This window comes from Nycticebus coucang, chromosome 10, assembly GCF_027406575.1.
Source record: "Nycticebus coucang isolate mNycCou1 chromosome 10, mNycCou1.pri, whole genome shotgun sequence".
Classification (NCBI taxonomy): Eukaryota; Metazoa; Chordata; class Mammalia; order Primates; family Lorisidae; genus Nycticebus; species Nycticebus coucang.
In genome coordinates, this window is record NC_069789.1 from 55,933,848 (window position 1) to 55,954,127 (window position 20,280).

General features: G+C 40.3%; 1 protein-coding gene across 6 annotated transcripts in view; it reads right to left on the reverse strand.

Moving 5' to 3' along the window:
- Positions 1-20,280, reverse strand: part of SRGAP2 (SLIT-ROBO Rho GTPase activating protein 2) — a 270,004-nt gene that overhangs the window by 113,909 nt on the left and 135,815 nt on the right. For all 6 annotated transcript variants that reach the window (XM_053605449.1, XM_053605448.1, XM_053605450.1 and 3 more), the window contains exon 4: positions 8,105-8,267. In XM_053605449.1, coding sequence (XP_053461424.1) covers positions 8,105-8,267 — 163 coding nt within the window. The remainder of the gene's footprint in view (positions 1-8,104; positions 8,268-20,280) is intronic.

Below are 20,280 nucleotides of genomic sequence, written 5' to 3' on the forward strand. Positions count from 1 at the left end.
GAACTCCAAAAGTTAAACCCTTTCTCAAGGTGGGCAGAATACAGTGAGACAACCTTTGGGAAACCATTCTTTCTCCATTCATTCAACCAACATTATCGACCAGGGACATTCAACTAGACCAGCATTGTGGGTTATTTCTTCCCCTCTTCTTATTTATGACAATAACATCACCCAATGTGCCTCCTCAAAATATTGTCATTCTCTCTATTCACACATGCCAAGCAGCTGGACTCAAAGAATTCATAAGAAATCCCATCCTAGAGCAAAGGGAATACAATGATAGGTAGGGTGTACTGCCAAAGGAAATCTGACTATGGTGGCAATTCTCTTATGACAGACATACTAATGGTAAAAGGACATGTTTAACAGCTGAGGGCCCTGGAGAAAAGTACTAATTGAGCCTCTTACATTCCTCCTTCAACACACTTCTTGCATCCTTCCCCCCGCCCCCCCCCCGCCACTTCCTGCAGTGTGAAGGAAGCCAGACTCACCCTTTGTCACCAGATTTTATCTGAAACTAATTCAACCTTCATCACCCTTTAAGAGTAAAGAAAGAAACCACAATGGGTTGCCCAGAGACACTGGCCTAGATGCTTCACCGCTGTGCTGCAGGGGCAGACATGGCTCTGATATAGACAGATGTCCTCTGTGCTCTTCAGTTTGCACAGACAGTTCAGCAGTGGCTCTCAACCTTGGCTGTCAGCAACAACTGTCCAGGACCTTTCCAGAGACTCTGATTCCACTGCACTGAGGCAGGACCTTTGGCATGGGTAGTTTAAAATTATCTTTCAAATCAACTTTGTTGAGGTATAATTTACATACAATAAAATGTACACATTTTATGTATACATTTTAAGTGGGTAATAAATTTTGTCAAGTGCACCACCATGATAAAGATTACATGACATTTTATAACCATACAAATTCCCTTGTGTCCCTTTTCAGTCAATCTTTCATCCTCACCCTGACCCCAAGGCAATCACTGATCTGTTTTCTATCACTACAGAGTAGATTTATATTTTCTAAAATTGTGTATAAATGCAATCATACAGAATGTACTCATTGTTGCTTGACTTCTTTTTAGCAGTATAATGTTTGTGGAGTTCATTTATATCGTATCTATCTAGCATTTTGTTTCTTTTTATTGCTGCCTAGTATTCATGTATAGATATACCACAATATGTTTTTTCCATTCATCTGTTAATGGATTATTTCCAGTTTGGGCTATTATAAATAAAGTATTAGTTTCCTATGGCAGCTGTAAAAAATCACCGCAAAGTTAGCAGCTTAAAACAACACCCATTTATTCTCTTATAATTCTGGAGGTTAGAACCCCAAAACCAATCTCCCTAGGCTGCCATAATCAAGGTGTCTGCAGGGCTGCCTTTGCTCAGAAGGCTCTCAGGAAGAATCCATTTCCTTGCCCTTCCTGCCATCCTTTCCCTTGGCTCAGGGACACATCTTCAAAGCCAGGGGCATAGCATCTTCTATGACTCTGCTTCCCTCTACTTCTACCAAATGGCCTTCTCTTTTATCTGTAATCCCCCTCTTCTAAGGACACTTATGATTGCACTGAGGGCCCACCTGGATAATCAAGCATACTATCCCCATCACAAGATCCTCAAACTAGTCACATTGGCAAAGTCTTACAACGTAACATTCACAGGTTCAAGGGGTTAAAACATGAGTATCTTTGCAGCAGGGGGCTGGGGAATTATTTAGCCTAACTTAAAAGCTTTATGAATATTCAGGCACAAGTCTCTGAGTAAGCATATGCTTTTATTTCTCTTGAGTAAATAACTAGAAATGCCTGGAATTGCTGGGTCATATGATAAGTGCATATGTATTTAACTTTATGAGACTGCCAAACTATTTTCCAAAGTGGTTCTACCATTTTACATTTTTACCAGCAACATATGAGAGTTCTATCCATCCTCACTGATGCTTGGTATTATCAGTTGTTTTAATTTTCACCACTCTAGTGTGTATGTAGTATACCTCCTTATAGTTTTAATATGCCTTTTCCTGATGATTAATGATATTAAGTCTTTTCATATTCTGATTGGCCACCTCAAAATTTTCATTAGTAAAACATCTATTAAAATATTTCTCCCATTTTTGAAAATTTGGGTAGTTTGTCTTATTATTGAGTCGTAAGTGTTCCTTATTTTACATTTCGATATAAATCATTATAACATATATATGTGTATATATATTTTTGCAAACATTTTCTCCCAGTCTGTGGCTTGCTTGTCTTTCACATCTTTAATAATATCTTTCCAAGAACAAAAGTCTAAGCGTTGATGAAATCTAATTTATCGTTTTTTTTTTCTTTTATAGTTCATGCTTTTCACATCCTAAGAAACCTTTATCTATTTGAGGTCACAAAAAATGGCTTTAAACTTCCTAAGTAGTTTCCATGCACAGGTAAAGTTGAAAACTACTGGTCAATAGGAAATATGACCTGGCTTTCTTAATTTAACCTGTGTTTTTGCAGGAACTTAGAATACTAAAGGCAAAAAAGGAGTATCTGTTAACTGGAGCACTATAAAAACAAGGATGTAATTGAGAGTGTTATGACTATCCGAACTGACCTGCTTCCAAAAAGTGTGAGCAGCTGTCAAGGGCTAGAAACAATGACAGAAAAGTCAGAGGTACTTTTAAAGTGTTCCAGCTAAGTAAAAGGAGGAAAAGAGAACAGGGTTGTCCTTTCTCCTGTGGGATAAAGCACACCCAAGTTTACTTCAGTTTGAACCAAGCAAGTGGGAAAAATTATTTTAGTTCTTGGTGAGAGTCTTTAGAACATGCCTCTTACAGAGACCACATGAAGATGGGAGTCAAATTTGGCAGTGTTTGGCCACCATTTTTGAAGCCACTGCATTGAACAAATGAAGGTGGCAGCAGTAATACTTGCCCAGACCTTAGCCCCTACAGGGATTAAACAGACGGAGCTTTCATTACATGAAAGGAGATGCCAGGAGCACCAAACAGGCTCAATTTTCCCTGAAGCCTAGACAAAGTCGATCTGTTTCTAAGCTATGGAAAGGAGGCTACTTTCTCCAGATGTTATATTTAGCTAAAGGAATCTCCAACATGGCTTATGCAAAATGTAAAATATGTCCCAGCAGACATAACCATAAACCAGAGGGCTAGCTAGGTGCATCCTTGAAGGGGGTTCAGTAGCACAGAGGGGCCAATTGTGTAGCTACACTAATCTCCCCCAATTTAGTTAAATTAGCTGTGAGCCATATTTTTGGCTAGTTTTCACATTTAATGAGTCTTTGTTTCTCTCTTGCCCAGCGGAGAGATTCCATCCCTGGGGAGAATAAACATACTGCCCTACTTCACTCCCAACTTCCAGCTGCTGGCCTCAACCCCAGGTAGGAGAAACAGTCCAATGTTGGTGTTTAACACCTCCATATCCTTTGAAGGTTTACGTGCAAAAGAAAAGATTAGATTATAAGTATAACTATAACTAAATGAAATATCTGAGTTCAATGGAAAAGAATAAGAAAATCCTGGGCGGTGCCTGTGGCTCAGTGAGCAGGGTGCCGGCCCCATATACCAAGGGTGGCGGGTTCAAACCCAGCCCCAGCCAAACTGCAACAACAACAAAAAAAATAGCCAGGCGTTGTGGCGGGTGCCTGTAGTCCCAGCTACTCGGGAGTCTGAGGCAGGAGAATCATCTAAGCCCAGGAGTTGGAGGTTGCTGTGAGCTGTGTGACGCCACGGCACTCTACCGAGGGCAATAAAGTGAAACTCTGTCTCTACAAAAAAAAAAAAAGAAAATCCATAATACTAACTTCCCTGCACACCATACCTTGAGAGTACATTTAGATGAAAACACTGGTTCCCCCTTTATAAAATAGGGACAACAATAATAGAAAGTACCTGATAGGATTATTGTAAGGACTAAAGGAGATAATGCACATCAGGTGTTTAACACACTACCTGGCAATAGGTTTCAAAAAAATACTTTATTTTATTATCATAATAATATAATGTTTTTACCAGTGAATCATTATTTTTTATCATTATTTATCTTTATTATTATTTATCATTATTATCATTACTATTCTTTTACCAGTGAATCATTAAGTTTTACAGATTTTTAAAAAGAATTTATAAAAGAAAATCTGTGATGTTTGCCAGCAACAAATAGATTCAAATTCATATAAAGCACAGGTGTCCACAGTCAAACCAGATATATAGGTAACCTTTTCTGAAGTCTGTATCTTCAGAGAAATGGATTTTCCTTTTGCTGGCTGGAACCAAATTTACTAATAAACCAAAAGATATACCTATCTAGTTTATACATTTGAATCTCAGTTTGGCATCTCTTGGCTGCTGGCCTCTGCAGATAGGTAAGAACCTGAAACAATGCTTCATTCCTCAAGAAATTTAGTCTTCATTTGCTTAAGCTAGCTAGCTATCTTCAAGCCCACACCTACTTTTGTTTGTCCTTATCTCTGGGAGTACAATTTACCTATCATAATTTAACAAATATTACCCAACAACCAGACGGAAGCCTCCAGTGTAGGATGCCCTTGTCATCACGGCATTGTAGTATGTTGGATTTAGATGGTCCCATGGGGATCATATAGCCCAAACTCTTTTCTTAATGTTTAAGGAACTAAGGGACACAAAGAAGTCATTGTCCAAGGACTCAGAGTTAATAATAGAGTGAAGCCCAGGAGAAAGGGTGACTTGGAAAAGGCCTCTGCTCTGACAAAGCAAGCCCAGGGGAGATTCACATAACTGACAGACCTGCCAGGCACATTCCTTAGGTCTCTTGGTTGACGGATATGTATTAACCAGTGTGACGCTAATTCTTTTTTTTTTTTTTTGTAGAGACAGAGTCTCACTTTATCGCCCTCAGTAGAGTGCTGTAACATCACAGCTCACAGCAACCTCCAGCTTTCGGGCTTATGGATTCTCTTGTCTCAGCCTCCCGAGTAGAGCTGGGACTCCAGGCGCCCACCAAGACACCTGGCTATTTTTTTGTTGCAGTTTGGCCGGGGCTGGGTTTGAACCTGCCACCCTCAGCATATGGGGCTGGCGCCCTACCCACTGATCCACAGGTGCCATCCACGACTCTAATTCTTTACATGCACAACACTCTAAACAAAAGAGATTATAAAACTGGGGCATTACGAATGTTTTTAGAAAGCAGAGAGGCCCTCGCCCAGCCAAAACCAAATACTTCTATTCGTATGATCTGCCAACCCACTTCTATCTTAGAGTTCCCTGCCTACTCTGTAACCCCAAGGGAAAAAGAGAAGAGATTATTCACCCTGTGGGACAGCATTCATTGGCCATTCAACCATCCTATGCATTTCTCCAATCAACCCTAATTTAACTGATACAAAGTTATAAAGACTAAGAAAAAGTCCTAGGATAAGACCTGAATACAATAGTGTGAATAAACTCACAAACATAATGCTGAATGAGAAAAACCAGTCAGGACTGTTATCCTTCAGGATCTGGAGGTGGGGAGTGGCTAGAAGGGAGCATGGCTAGAACCTGAGCGTGGGGTGCTGAAATGTCATGATTACTGATGTGGCAGTTGATTACACAGATGTGTTTAGTTTGTCAAAATATATTTAGCTATAAACTTATGTGTACAGCTTTTTTCAATGAAATATACTAAAGTCCTGTGAGAAATGAGAAGTTCTTCCTTATATTCAAGCATAGAAATGCATAGCTTAAGGAGGTCAGCCCTGAGTTCAGAGCTAGAAATATCATTAATGGGGAGATTTTCCTGCTGGGAGGTCCTTTGCCCCAGGCCTTGTATCATGCTATATACTCAGGTCTTTGGTGAAATGTGTCTGGGACATTTGAAGAATTAGGTACATACGCTCATGGCTTTGCTATTTGGCTGCCTTCAGCATAAACATCTCTGAGATATGCAGAGGCTATCTTACCTTCTAAGACTGGAAGAAAAGGAAGCTGAGAGATTGGGTAAATTCTTGGTAAGTGAATACCTCTCACCAAAGTTTTTTCTCAGATGAACAAGAGAAAATGGAGATGGAAACTATCAGTCAATCCCTTTTCTTCTTGAAATAGTCAAAGTGGTTGTGATGGTCACAGAGAAGAGCTGAGATGGTAAACAATTACTATCAAAATTTCACTAGATAGGTTTTAATTTTAGTTACATGCATCACCAAGTATTGCAGAATAATTCAAATTTGTGACAAGCAAGCTAGAGCAGGTGCTGAAAATCATGACAGAGACAGTGAAGAGTACCCTCACCCCTAAATGAAGTGTGGCCGCAACCACAGCATAGCCAGGCCACTAAAAATAGCCAGTGATCCCTGAAAGGAGTTTTCTTTCTCTTCTGTCTTTTCTTTGTGAAGTGTTTGTACCCTCAATACTCTGTCTCTAAGACGCAGGGAAAGCCCCTCCTGCATGGATGCAATTATATAGATGGAAGACTCTATTGGGGGCGGGAAGGAGGCAGAGTTTCACTTTGTCACCCTCGGTAGAGTGCTATGTTGTCACAGCTCACAGCAACCTCAAACTCTTGGGCTTAAGCGATTCTCTTGCCTCAGCCTCCCAAGTAGCTGAGACTACAGGCACCTGCCACAATGCCTGGCTGTTTTTAGAGATGAGGTCTCGCTCTGGCTCAGGCTGGTCTTGAACTCCTAAGCTCAGGCAATCCATCCACCTTGGCCTCCCAGAGTGCTAGGATTACAAGTGTGAGCACCGTGGCCACCCAGATGGAAAATTCTAAATCAGTTATTTCATCAGGTTAGTAAAATCAGGAGAAATCAAGTATTAATTCCAGATCTAGCGAAAGCTGGAAAACTTTCTAGCAATAAGAATTAGAAAACTGACCAAGAGCTATGGTTAAATCAACCACAACCCTATTTATTACAGTCTTTTCTCTCACAGCCTCAAATCTTAATACTAGCCTTTGTCTACTATAAATTGATGGATTCTAAATAACCCTACACATTTTCTTTCTACCTATAGGTTGTAGGAGGATTATTTGCCTTCTGAAAATTCTTCAGGGGATAACAGAGCTTGAATGCTAGATATAGCCTATCATACACAATGGCTGAGGCATTTGCCACCATTTGTAACCAAACCTCATGAATAGATAATTGTACTTTGAGCTCAAGATAAAAGAGCTTAGAAAAGAGGCTCATAGACTTCTAAGAGGCTGGTCCCACCAAAGACTGGTAAGGTAAATTTGGCAGAAACTCCTTAAGATTACTATAATTATTCTGAATTTTCTTTCATCAGATTGCTCAACCTACACTCAAGAATTGTCATAATAATTGAGCTTCAGAAACCAGGTGCAGTGGTTCATGCCTGTAATCCTAACTAGCACTCTGGGAGGCCGAGGTGGGTGGACTACTTGAGCTCAGGAGTTTGAGACCAGCCTGAGTAAGAGCAAGACCCCATCTCTACTAAAAATAGAAAAACTAGCTGGGCATTGTGGTGGGTGCCTGTAGTCCCAGCAACTTGGGAGGCTGAGGCAAGAGGATCGCTTGAGTCCAAGAGACAAGATATTGCTGTGAGCTATAATGCCATGGCATTCTACCCAGGGTGACAAAGTGAGACTCTGTCTCAAAAAAAAGAAAGAAAAAAAACCATTCAGAGATCCAAAGACAAAACTAAGTCACAATAAGAATAACCTAGTTCATGAGTCCATCTTGGCCAAGATGAGAATTCAGAGACAGAACTAAAGCAAAAACACAAACTTACATAAATTTGATAAATGAACTAGAAGAGGAAAACATGAAAAATGACACTGAAGTTTCCCAAAGCTCAACAGTGTCACAATTTACTTTAAGAAAACTTCCCAAAACACAGTTATTATTAACTATGCACATATTATTCATATGTACCATATGAATTATGGTGCCAGTCCTGAGATTGCACTTTGCAAATGATTACTTTCCCAGGGCTACAGATTGAAATTCAGCTTAGAAAGGAAGAAAAAAAGGCCAATTCAAATATGTTTTCTCCATAAGTATGTCAGGGCATGACCAGTGGAAAGCCTTTCAAGTGGGCCAATAAAGTATTCTTTCTTTTATTTACAAGATGGTGCCATTGCTCCACCCAAGAACCTCCTTTATTAGAAATAGCTCTTTACCTTTTTAAAGAGTCTTCCTGAGTCCTCACTGACTTGGACAAATCGAGGAATAATGTTATTCAAGTAGATGTCACTCAGGGTGGTATGGTCCCTGCTCTCCCGCTTCACCTGGTTTAAGAGGAGATTCCAGCAGTTGACTGGCGAGAGAACATTCTGATCCTTCCTGTCGGGAAACAGCAAGTAAAAAAAAAGTCATTGTTGGTAAGCAGCAAGGCCCATGCCATCAAATCATAGCAATCAAATCCAAAACAGAAATAAGGATATCTTTATTCTGAAGCTCATCTCTTTAGTTTTCTCCTTTTCTAAAAACTGAGTGGAGAAAAAAGGAGAAAGTAAGAATAACAAGGAGAGAGAAGAGAAAGGAAGGGGGGAAGAGAAGGAAGAGGTGAAGCAGAATTATCTGTTGAGCACCTACTGTGTCCTAAGAACTTGGTGACTGCTGTGTATGTATTATCTCATCCAAGCTCCATCACTTAATCATAAGAAAAGACTACTATTATCCCCATTTTACTGATTGGAAAACTGAGGCTCTGAGAAGATGTGACTTGCCCACAGCTAGTAAGAGTCAGACAACAAGTAAGAGGGAGTCAGGGACTAGAACAACAGCTCTGCATTGTCTGGCTGGAAAAAGTATAGGCTCTCTGACTCCAAAGTCCAAGTCAACCTTACCAAGTCGTTTGGTTTGTCTCTAGGGTTAGAGACAAAAATTAGAGCTTTTGTCTAGAGCCTAACAGACTAAATTCCCACCAATTTATCCCCTGTAGGATTTAATGAAGATAATTTTGGAGATTTTTGCCCTGAAAAAGTCACTAAAAACTCTTGAGTTCTATGGAACATACACAAGGAGGTTTCATTGACTGAGTCACAATCTCATGTCCCATACAACCAAGAGTACAAACCATATCTAACATCTGTGTTCCTAACATGTCTACAGCATGAGTGGGGCAGTAAAATACTAAACCTAGATGGTTATTTCTAATGAAAGCGTTGTGGTCCAAAAGAATTACTGATCACCTCCTCAGTTCACAGTACTAATTTAAGCAATAGAAAGTTCTGCATCTGGAAGCTGGATTTCTTTAAGGAGAGAAACAGAAAGTAGGAATCATTTACAGCACTATCTATTAAGGGACACTATATATTTAGCATAGGGTCTGAGGGTCTGAGAAGGCATATGACTGGGTCCTGTACACATGTTGTTTAAGTTCAACCCTACAATTAGCTGATGAAGTGGGAGGTTTTTAACCACATTTGGCAGATGAGGAAAGTTCAACTAAAAAAGAATAAATACTTTGCTCAAGGTCACACAACTCAAAAGTAGCAATGTTTGAATTCAAATCAACCCTACAGGAGAGTACTTTCAACCACTGCAAAGAATCATAATCTGTTCATTCCCCCACTCCCATCTTCCAATCTCCAGTCAAACTCTTAAGGCCAAAAAAGTGAATTGAGAGTAGTTTGGTTCTTGAATCAGTGCTGCCTCTGTTCAGGGCTGAAGACTGCCAGGCACTGCAGTTTATAAAACATTAAGAGTTCACGTAGAGCAGGGGTTCTCAACCTTCCTAATGCCACGGCCCTTTAATACAGTTCCTGTGGGTTGCAACCAGCTGACTTAGAGGCTTGGCGCCTGTAGCTCAGCAGCTAGGGCACCAGCCACGTACACAGGAGCTGGCAGATTCAAATCCAGCCCAGGCCTGCCAAACAACAATGACAACTACAATCAAAAAATAGCCGAGTGTTGTGGCAGGTGCCTGTAGTCCCAGCTACTTGGGAGGCTGAGGCAAGAGAATCGCTTAAACCCAAGAGTTTGAGGTTGCTGTGAGCTGTGATGCTATGACACTCCACCCAAGGCGACAGCTTGAGACTCTGTCTCAAAAAAAAACAAAGAGTTCACTTAGAAAGGTTTTTTCAATGCTGCAGTAATAATTATTTTTTTCTTTTCTATTTTTTATTCTTTTTTCTTTTTATTTTTTTTTAAATTTTATTTCATAATATTATGAGGCTACAAACCTTTTGGTTACATAAAGTGCTTTTATAGCATTTGGGTCAAAGTTATAAGTGAGCCCATCACCCAGATAACATGCACTGTACCTGTTACATGTGAATTTACTCATCTTCTTCTCTCCCCCCAACCTTGATTTTTGATAAGTATAATTTCTGTATGTGCACATAATTGTTGATCAATTAGTTCCAATTTAATAGTGAGTACACGTGGTGTTTGTTTTTCCATTCTTGTAATATTTCACTTAGAAGAATGGTCTCCAGTTCCATTCAGGTAAATACAAGAGGTTATTAGTTCACCATTTTTTTTTTATGGCTGAGTAGTTTTCCATGGTATACATACATGTATACCACATTTTATTAATCCACTCATGTATTGATGAGCACTTGGATTGTTTCTACATCTTTGTAGTAATTAGTATTAAAAAATAATATGCCATACCTACTTGGGCTTCAGAACACACCAGGCAAATAAAATAATCTGTCCGACTAAAACCAAGAAATTACTTCAAACCAACAAATATTATAGTCCAACTTGAAACTGTTCTAAAACTGTCTCTCTACCCTAACCCCCTGCACCTGGCATCATTTTTCTGTACCCTAAATCACTAATGCTTATGTGCCAAGTACTTCTGTAATGTTATGTCCAGTTACCTTTCTCAGGAAATTAAAAGATTTCTATGGAAATAAAAAATACATATACCAGCTGAGAGGGACAGATACATATAATTAACTCACACCTTTCAAAATGTTTAGCGTCTAGGAAAAACTGGTGAACAGGAAACAACCCTAAATTCGAAATGGTGAGAGATTTGGGCACAGGTATTCAATAACATTGGATGTTTCCATTGCAAGAAAACTTTCTTTTTTTTTTGAAACTCTACCAGGATTGCCCTGGATAGAGTACTAGGGCATCATAGCTCACAGCAATCTCAAACTCTTGGGTGAAGGGATCCTCTTGCCTCAGCCTCTCAAGTAGATGAGACTATAGGAACCCACCACAATGCCTGACTATTTTTTTAGCTATGGGATCTCGCTCTTGCTCAGGCTAGTCTTGAACTCATGAGCTCAAATAATACACCCGCCTCAGCCTCCCAGACTGCTGGGATTACAGGCGTGAGCCACTACACCCAACTGGAAGAAAATTTTCAGATTCCAAATTGGTTTCAGTTACAAAATTCTAAATAATTTAATTTATATTTTTATCAATCAAGTGGTTTATTTTGGCAAGATACCCAAGTTCTCAGGAAGCATGAACTAGACCAGGCAATTACACTTGCTTTTTAAAAAGGCACATCTTACAAACCCTTAAATCAACAATTTAATCTGCTTCTTAGGGGAGAACATGGGTTGGTGGTCTATATTAGTTCTTTTCCTATAGTTTTTACACACATACAAATGATGCTACCATTCATTGTACACATTTATGTCTTTTTTTTTTTTTTTTGTAGAGACAGAGTCTCACTGTACCGCCCTCGGGTAGAGTGCCATGGCGTCACACGGCTCACAGCAACCTCTAACTCTTGGGCTTATGCGATTCTCTTGCCTCAGCCTCCCGAGCAGCTGGGACTACAGGCGCCCACCACAGCGCCCGGCTATTTTTTTGTTGTAGTTTGGCCAGGACCGGGTTTGAACCTGCCACCCTCGGTATATGGGGCCAGCGCCCTACTCACTGAGCCACAGGCGCCGCCCACACATTTATATCTTAAATGAACAAGATGTAGTATTATGTACATTAGTAATTATAAAAATACCAAAGTCACACAGTAGTGTGAGAGACAAAGATCTATAATAAAATAGATAATAGAGGGCCAGCTAGCTCACAAATGTACACCACAGGTCACAGAGCAGGCAGGGGAGCCAAAACCAACCTTACACTATGGAAAAAGATGCACAGCACATATCCCCAGGGCACACTGAAAAGAAAGGATGAGTAAACAAAGATGGGTTAAGTAAAAGAGGACGGGTAGAAGTAGAAATCTTTTAAAATGAAATGACTTATCACTTAATGCCAATAAATGTTAAGAGAGGCCGGACCTAGTGGCTCACACCTGTTATCCTAGCACTCTGGGAGGCAGAGGTGCGTAGATTGCTTGAGCTCAAGAGTTTGAGACGGGCCTGAGCAAGAGCAAGACCCCATCTCTACTAAAAATAGAAAAACTAGCCAGGCATTGTGAGTGCTTATAGTCCCAGCTACTCGGGAGGCTGAGACAAGAGGATCACTTGAGCCCATGAGTTTGAGGTTGCCAAGAGCTATGATGCCACAGCACTCTACCCAGGACAACAGAGTAAGATTCTGTCTCCAAAAAAAAAAAAAAAAAACTAATAAATTTTAAGAACTTTTAAGGTGCCATAAGTATTTTAATCACATGTATTTATTTCCATCCTTACAGCATACAGTGGGATAGCAACAGTATTAGTATTATTACTGGTTTCAGTAAGCAGGAGCTTTTCAATTGTGTCCTGACATGCTTTGGAATTAACAGAAAATCACATTTCAATTAAAACAACTGCAGCACATCCATTCAGATGAGGAATCCCCATTCAAACGAACAAGGGACCCACGATGCAATTTCTCTACATTAGATGCCACCACAGTGTCTTAAGGACTGCTAGGTGAGCTTTGTTGTATGCAAGCTCTGAAATAAAGAATCACCATATGCTCCAGAACCTCTGAACAATGTGCTATTGGTTAAAATTGATGTAGCTCTTCACAGGCTTAGTTTTTCATTCAAGCCTGCATGTGCCTCCTCAGATAAAGCTGTATAGGTAAACACATAATTTGACACATAGCAGCCAAGTTCAACTTTGCCACAGAAGACCCAGGGGCCTATACTCAGTTAATGGTAGACCAGGGATGGGCAGTGAGAAGCCACAGATTCAATATTACACCATCTCATTATCAATCGCTGCAGTGCTTCTTACACGTTAGGGCTTATCCAATTAATATTTACGAAGGGGAATGGGAATAGCTGCTAGGTAACATAAGTGATTCAACTTTAAAACAAAAACATCTTATTTTTCAAACATCTAAATCAATTTAAAATTATCTCAAGATTACAATAACTCATCTGTATGAATCAAGATTTTCTCGATATTGGACTACCCAAGTCCAAACCAGATATATCTTGGATGGTGAAACTGATATAAAACTGTAACACTTATTCATAATCTTGATTTCAGTATTTTTAGTTCATAAACACAGGCATGAAGAATCCTCAAAGAACTCAAATTAGACCTCCCATTTGATCCTGCAATCCCATTACTATGCATTTACCCAAAAGAAAAAAAAATCATTTTATCATAAGGACAAACTAGACTGTTTGTCGCAGCTCATTTATGATTGCTGAAATGTGGAAACAACCTAAATGCCCACCAACCCAGGAATGGATTAACAAGCTGTGATATATGTATACCATGGAATACTATTCAGCCATTAAAAAAGATGGAGACTTTACATCTTTTGTATTAACCTGGACAGAGCTGGAACACGTTCTTCTTAGTGAAGTATAACAAGAATGGAGAAGCAAGTATCCAATGTACTCAATTCTAATATGAAGCCCTTAGACGATCTAATACATATCCTCATAAGAGGAAAACTCAAATCAATTCAAGGTGGGGAGCAAGGGAACACGGAAGTGGGGAGAGGGGAGGAGGGAAGAAGATGTGGGGTTGTGGTGTATGGCACACCTCTTGGTGGTGGGACACAATTATAAGAGGGACTTTACCTACCAAATGCAATCAGTATAACCTAATTCTTTATATGCTCAATGAACCTGAAACAATAAAAAAATAGTAGATACATACAATAAAACACTGCTTGGAGGCTTGGCACTTATAGCTCAGAGGCTATGGGGCCAGCCACATACACCTGAGCTGGCAGGTTCTAACCCAGCCTGGGCCTGCCAAACAACAATGACAACTATAACCAAAAAACAGCAGAGCATTGTGGCAGGTGTCTGTAGTCCCAGCTCCTTGGGAGGCTGAGGCAAGAGAATCATTTAAGCCCAAGAGTTTGAGGTTGCTGTCAGCTGTGATGCCACAGCTCTCTACCGAGGGCAACAGAGGAAGACTTGGTCTCCAAACAAAAAAACAAACAAAAAACTGCTTGGATCGGTTTCATATATTGGGGTTCTAGATTTTTATTTTTTAAAAGAGTCTTTGGCTTCAAGTAAAACCCAGCATTAGACCCTGTTATCTGTTTCTTAAGGATTCTGAGTCTCTTTTGCTGCTGCTCCAGCTTTTCATACACTGGTTCTTTGAGTTTATATGCTTTTTCATACATATTCCTCCTTTCAACTGAGGTGTTTTAATTAATTCATTCATTTATTTTGGGACAGAGTTGGGGCAGGAGAGGTACAGGAAATGTGGGAGGAGGGGATCACAAATATACCATACAGACAATTTTCCCAGCCAACACGAACAAAGATGAAACACATTTCAGTCTGGAAAATAAGCAAGTCAACGAGACGTGATTTCATAGGGAGCATATTAAGGCTCTGCTAGAGTGGTTTCCTGCTCCAGAAGCTTTGCAACCTCATTTTATTTGGGGCCTCTGGAGCCAAAGGAACCTCATTTGGTTAGGAGCTTGAAATTTGTCTTTACATCTTTTCCATTTATCATTTGTTTGCACAGTCTCTTTACTTTCCTCACCCCGAGAGCCTTAGGTTGTGTAATACTTGGGCACTTAAAGAAAAGGGTCTGCATCCCTTAGGAATGTGCTGAACAGCTGCAAACCTCCTCAAACACTAATCCCTAAAAAGCAGACAAAATATCCAGGAGTATTTTTCTTACTTAAAAAATTTTTCAGGAGGAAGAGCAAGAAAACATCATACTGTACTTAAGAGGGAATGACTCTGGAGTCAAAAGAAAGGAGACCCAGAAAGTCACAAGCTGCCTGTGCATCTGCAGAAGAGATTACCACTATAAATGCACTGAAAGAGATAAATCTGCACAGCTGAATCATTAGCTTCGAAGGCATCAGCCCAGGTTTTCTCCTTCAACTTAGACTAATTATGGCTGTCCAACACACTTAGTAACAAAGGCTCAGAGGGATTTCTCTAAAATATCTAGGGTAAAGAGCCAAGTCCATAAAGTGACTTGGCCTCTACATTATACATCCTTTTGTCCATATCGCCTCTGAGTAATTTCAATTGTCTCATCTATAAAATGGACACATGCCCTGTCAGTGTACCTCTTGCTCCCTAAAGATCTTCAAAGCATGGCTGTACAATCCTGGAAGCTCTCATAGCCTAAGGTCCCATTTAATTAATAACTGCTATGTTCTCGGCTCTGCAGATGGAACGCATGGCATGGTTGCCCCTATAGTAAGGAGTGTCTCCTTTTGGGCCAACAGTCTCTGGCTTGCCCACTTCTCAGGGCTTTTGTGTGGATCAAATGAGATGATGGATGCAAAAGAACTATGCCAACAGTAAAGCACTATACAAATGTGAGGAAATATTATTACTTTTATTTCCAAACAAACTAAGACTCAGCTTTCATCAATTTCCAACATGCTCCTCACCCGGCCCTGGGCCAGGGCCAAGATCGCAGCCTGCTGAAAATGCACAGCCCTCAGAAAATAATGATTGGGATAAGACAGCAGCAACAGGCAATTAACAAAGCAGCTGTAAGTCTCTAGGAAGACGTGAGGGAGATACCAACGGGAGAGCAGAATTTAATCTTCCACTGTCCTTTCCCTAAGGGACAAAGCAGAATGATCAGTCCTGTGCTTCACACTAGGAACTATGTGCTGAGGTTGACAGGAAGGAATTCAAAAGGAACCCAGATTGCCAGAATCCTGGATGCTTCAGTAACTTCCACTGAGCCCCCACCCCCGTCTTAGAATTCCTATCAGATCCGCCAGTCTGTACAGAGAGATGGCAAATATCAACACATCTAGAAAGAATATCACTTCTCACTTTTAAAAATAGATATGTCTGTGATGACAGACAAAACCCCAAATGAGTTAAATACATCATTCAGTATATGTGACTGAGCTTCCAACTATGAGAATAAAAAAAAATAAATAAAGGTACATGCATAATAGAAAGGATCGTTTAGTGATGGTTGAACAGGGAACTAGTGACAAGGAGGAGGCTGAATTTTTAACCTAAATTCCCTCCTGGCACCTTGATTAAAATGAAATGAATTGGGGCAGCCAAAGAGATTATTTTATTCAGATGAGTGTTATTAGCCTTTCTGGCTTATTTTCTCTATTATGCATTTTGCTGATGCTGACAGAAGCAGCAGGCTGGATAGAGAGGCAAAGCTGAACCGGATTTATGGTCTGACAGTACCATGCATAAAATCAGACCCTTGCTGACCCAGATAAGCCAGAGGATGGATAGGATTTTCTGGGGAAGGTGTTAAGGGGGGGGGGGGGGACAATCACAAAGGTGGGAACTGACTTGAAAGACTCCGCCTATAATGGTGGCTGCTGCTCGTGTGACTTAGTAGTAAGTACAGTGGCAGCCTGGAGGGACCTTTCAAAGACAGGTGGGCGGGCACACTTCTAGGGTTTACACAGCTCTGGCTTCAGCTTTGCCAGCAATGAGATCAGAGCAGGAGAGTTCAGAGACAGAAAGAGAAAACTGCCAAGGGCAAAAATAATGTATTCTATGTATGGAAAAATGAGCTTTCAAATTTTCAGGGACAAGTTAGTACCACAAATTGTCCTCAGTAGCCAAGACAGATGATTAGAAAGGATTCAAGCAGCAGTGTACTTACTCAAAATAGTCTAAATTGTCCCCTATAATCAGGTTTGGGGAAAGAGCTGTATGGAAATAGCATTCTTGTGGCTCTGGATTAGTTCCATGGAGCCCAGCCACACCCTTGGAAGAACAGCATGCCCAAGAACCCGGAGTTTAGGAATCTGCTTTGAAGTAGAGAACTGGACTAGCACCATGTCTGACATCCATTAAGTGCTTAATAAAGATTTTCTGAATCATTATAGGACTAAGGTTCTTCTGGGTAAGGTCAGAGACTTAGGAATGGCACACAAATATAAGCCATAAAAGACACTAAGTAGAAATTTCTTTATCAGTTTATGTCAAGTAAGAAATTTTGACTTGCCTTCAACTACCCCCATGGCACTATGTTCACAGCAGACCAGAGACAGCTGGAGGTTCTTCACACCATTTAACAGCTCCTTGGACCCCGTGAGACCAAACATGATGGTCTACCCAAGATTTGAGTTTCTACCATCCAGAATTCTTGCCTCGACTTCTGACATCTTATTGTCCAGGCTCCTTCTCTGAGTTTCTGATCTTTTATTTCATCTGTTCATACAACAAATATTAACTGAGCACCTACTATATGCCAGACACTATTCTGTGCACTAGGATAAAAGGACCAACATTCTTATTTTTGACATGCCTATTCACTGTTTACAGACTTCCTGGATCCAAGACACAGCTTTACTGCTCCATAGCAGACTGACCATCAGCTGCAACCCACATCTTATCCTGGCCTTGCTGCTTACATGTACACAGGCTTAGATGAACTCATTATGAAATCTTGACTTGGCCTGCCTGCCCACCAACCTTCTCCGTGGCTTCTATAGACCTAAGATCTTCCCTACATTGATATCCCATGTCTTGGCAATAGCATTCCCAGAACTATAAAGAGGAATAAACAAAGAGGCTATTAAACCCTACTGTGTTCTCTAGGTACTATGTAAATGCTGGAGAACAAGGACTATGCAATATGATCCACAGAACTAGGCCTAGAAATTCACTTAGGTATTAAACATAGTCCCTTAAAGTCCCCCCCAGATAGGCTGTGATCACATCAGAAGGCCAGAGCTGACTAATTCATTCAATTAAACTAAAACACCACAGCAAGAGCAAAAGACATGAAGGTGTGATCAATGACCAAGGGAACACAAAATTTGTACATGTTTCTCAGTTTTAAAAGAATCTGTAACCATCTACATTATGGTGACAATTGGATCCACATATTCCATAGAAAAATCTGTGAACAACTCTACAATTATATCTTCAGTTTTTACTTCTCTAGTTAATTAAGATGTCACCAGAAACCCTATAAGTAATTATAGCACATGACAAACAATACAGGGGAAAAAAAAATACATACAGATGTGTTAGCAGATTTTTAAAATAAATGAAACCTTGGGAGATGACTGAGGCAGACAGTCTGGCTCACCCCTGGTAGTTCATTCTAGAGAAATAAATACCTGTCTGTGCCAAAGTGGAATGACGTCACTCAGAAATCTGCACACTTATTTTCAAAGCAGTAACCACTCCCTTGGGAGCAAGCATCTCCCTGGCACCAGGCATGAGTGTAGGAGTTTGATCTACAGCCAGTAACTCCCCCTGGCTGGCAAACAGTACTCAAATATGCCAGCCACCAACAAGCCAGGGAGAAGAAAGGGTATCCCTAAGGGTGTCTTCCCCTCCTGAATACTGTTCCTGGGACAATGTGTCCCCTTCCTTGGCTGATGACAACAATGGAAAGGAGAAGTATTAAAACTTGATTCTGTGAAACTTCAGGCCTAAATGGAATAAAGCCTACATCGTCCTCAGATCGGTGCATACATCATTATCAGTTAATGTGTTATTTTGATGTTTATTGAAAGAAAGTCTCCTGAGGACAGGGTATATTTTGGAATGTTCAATAAATACCTAATCATCAAGAATGGGGAAGTACTTAGTATTGACTAATTACAGATGCCACAGCCAAAGAAAACCTGTAAGTGCTGAGCACATAAAGACTACATGTGATTCATTTAATGAATAGTTAATATCTTCAGCCTCTGCCAATCTTGCCGAATTGTCTTGTGCTTATTCTCTGGGTGGCTATTAAGTAATGAGTTTGTGCATCCATTGGCTTGTGTGCTCTAAATTACACCATATTATTAACCATGTTGATATTTTACTGGCAAAACTTTAAAGGAATGTGTGGTGTAAGAGATGCCCTAGTCAATTTCCAGGTTAGTAGGTCAAATTATTGAGTTTAAGTCCTTAGGGAATCTGGATGAACAAGGAAACCCCATCCATACTCTGTGGGAAATATCCAGAACTAAGACCCAGAGTCTAGTCTCAACTCTGTCACTTTCTAGCCAGGTAACTCTGGATAAGTCACAAATACACTATGGATCTCGAAATTTCTTCTTCTGTTTAAAAAAATAAATGGGAGCCAGGCCTGGCAGCTCAAACTTATAGTCCCAGCTACTCAGGAGGCTGAGGATGGATAACCTCTTGAGCTTGGGAGTTTGAGGTTGTAGTGCCCAACGATCACACCTGTATGAATAGCCACTGCACTCCAGCGACACAGAGACCCTGATTCTTAGAGAAAGAATGGGGACAGCAGACCTGCCCTGCCTCACTCACATGTCTTTTGTGAAGATCAAGCCAAACAAGGTGATGTCTATACAAAACTATAAACATGAAAGTGTTTTAATGATAATGATAAATCAGTTATTATCATAGTTTTTTATTATTGTAACAATAATTATTCCTACTCAACAGCACACACAATTAATTCACATTCACAAAACAAAATGGCTAAAATCATGTCTGAAGTGACAAACACATCTTAAAATTTCTAGGTCTTATTACCCAATTTTACGGTAAACTTGTTTTATAAATTTCCTACTTTATCAGTACACATTCGTTGTAGGAAGACATTTTGTTATTAACTTATCATCTGGTTTTTTGGAAATTACCAAACTCAGCAAATCTTCTGTGCCCAACCTAGCGGAGGGTTTGCAGAGGTCCTCACACTGCGGCCCGCGGGCCACATGAGGGGGGGTGATTGTATTTGTTCCCGTTTTGTTTTTTCTTTACTTCAAAATAAGACATGTGCAGTATGCATAGGAATTTATTTATAGTTGTTTTTTTTTTAAACTATAGTCCGGCCCTCCAACAGTCTGAGGGACAGTGAATTGGCCCCCTGTTTAAAAAGTTTGATTGAGGACGCCTGAAAGGGAAGACTTTCTTTTTTTTCTTTTTTCTTTTTTTTGAGACAGAGCCTGAAGCTATTGCCCTGGGTAGAGTACCATTGCGACACAGCTCACAGCAACCTCCAATTCTTGGGCTTAAGCGATTCTCTTGCCTCAGCCTCCCAAGTAGCTGGGACTACAGGCACCTGCCACAATGCCTCGCTATTTTTTAGTTGTAGTTGTCATTGTTTGGCAGGCCCGGGCCGGATTCGAA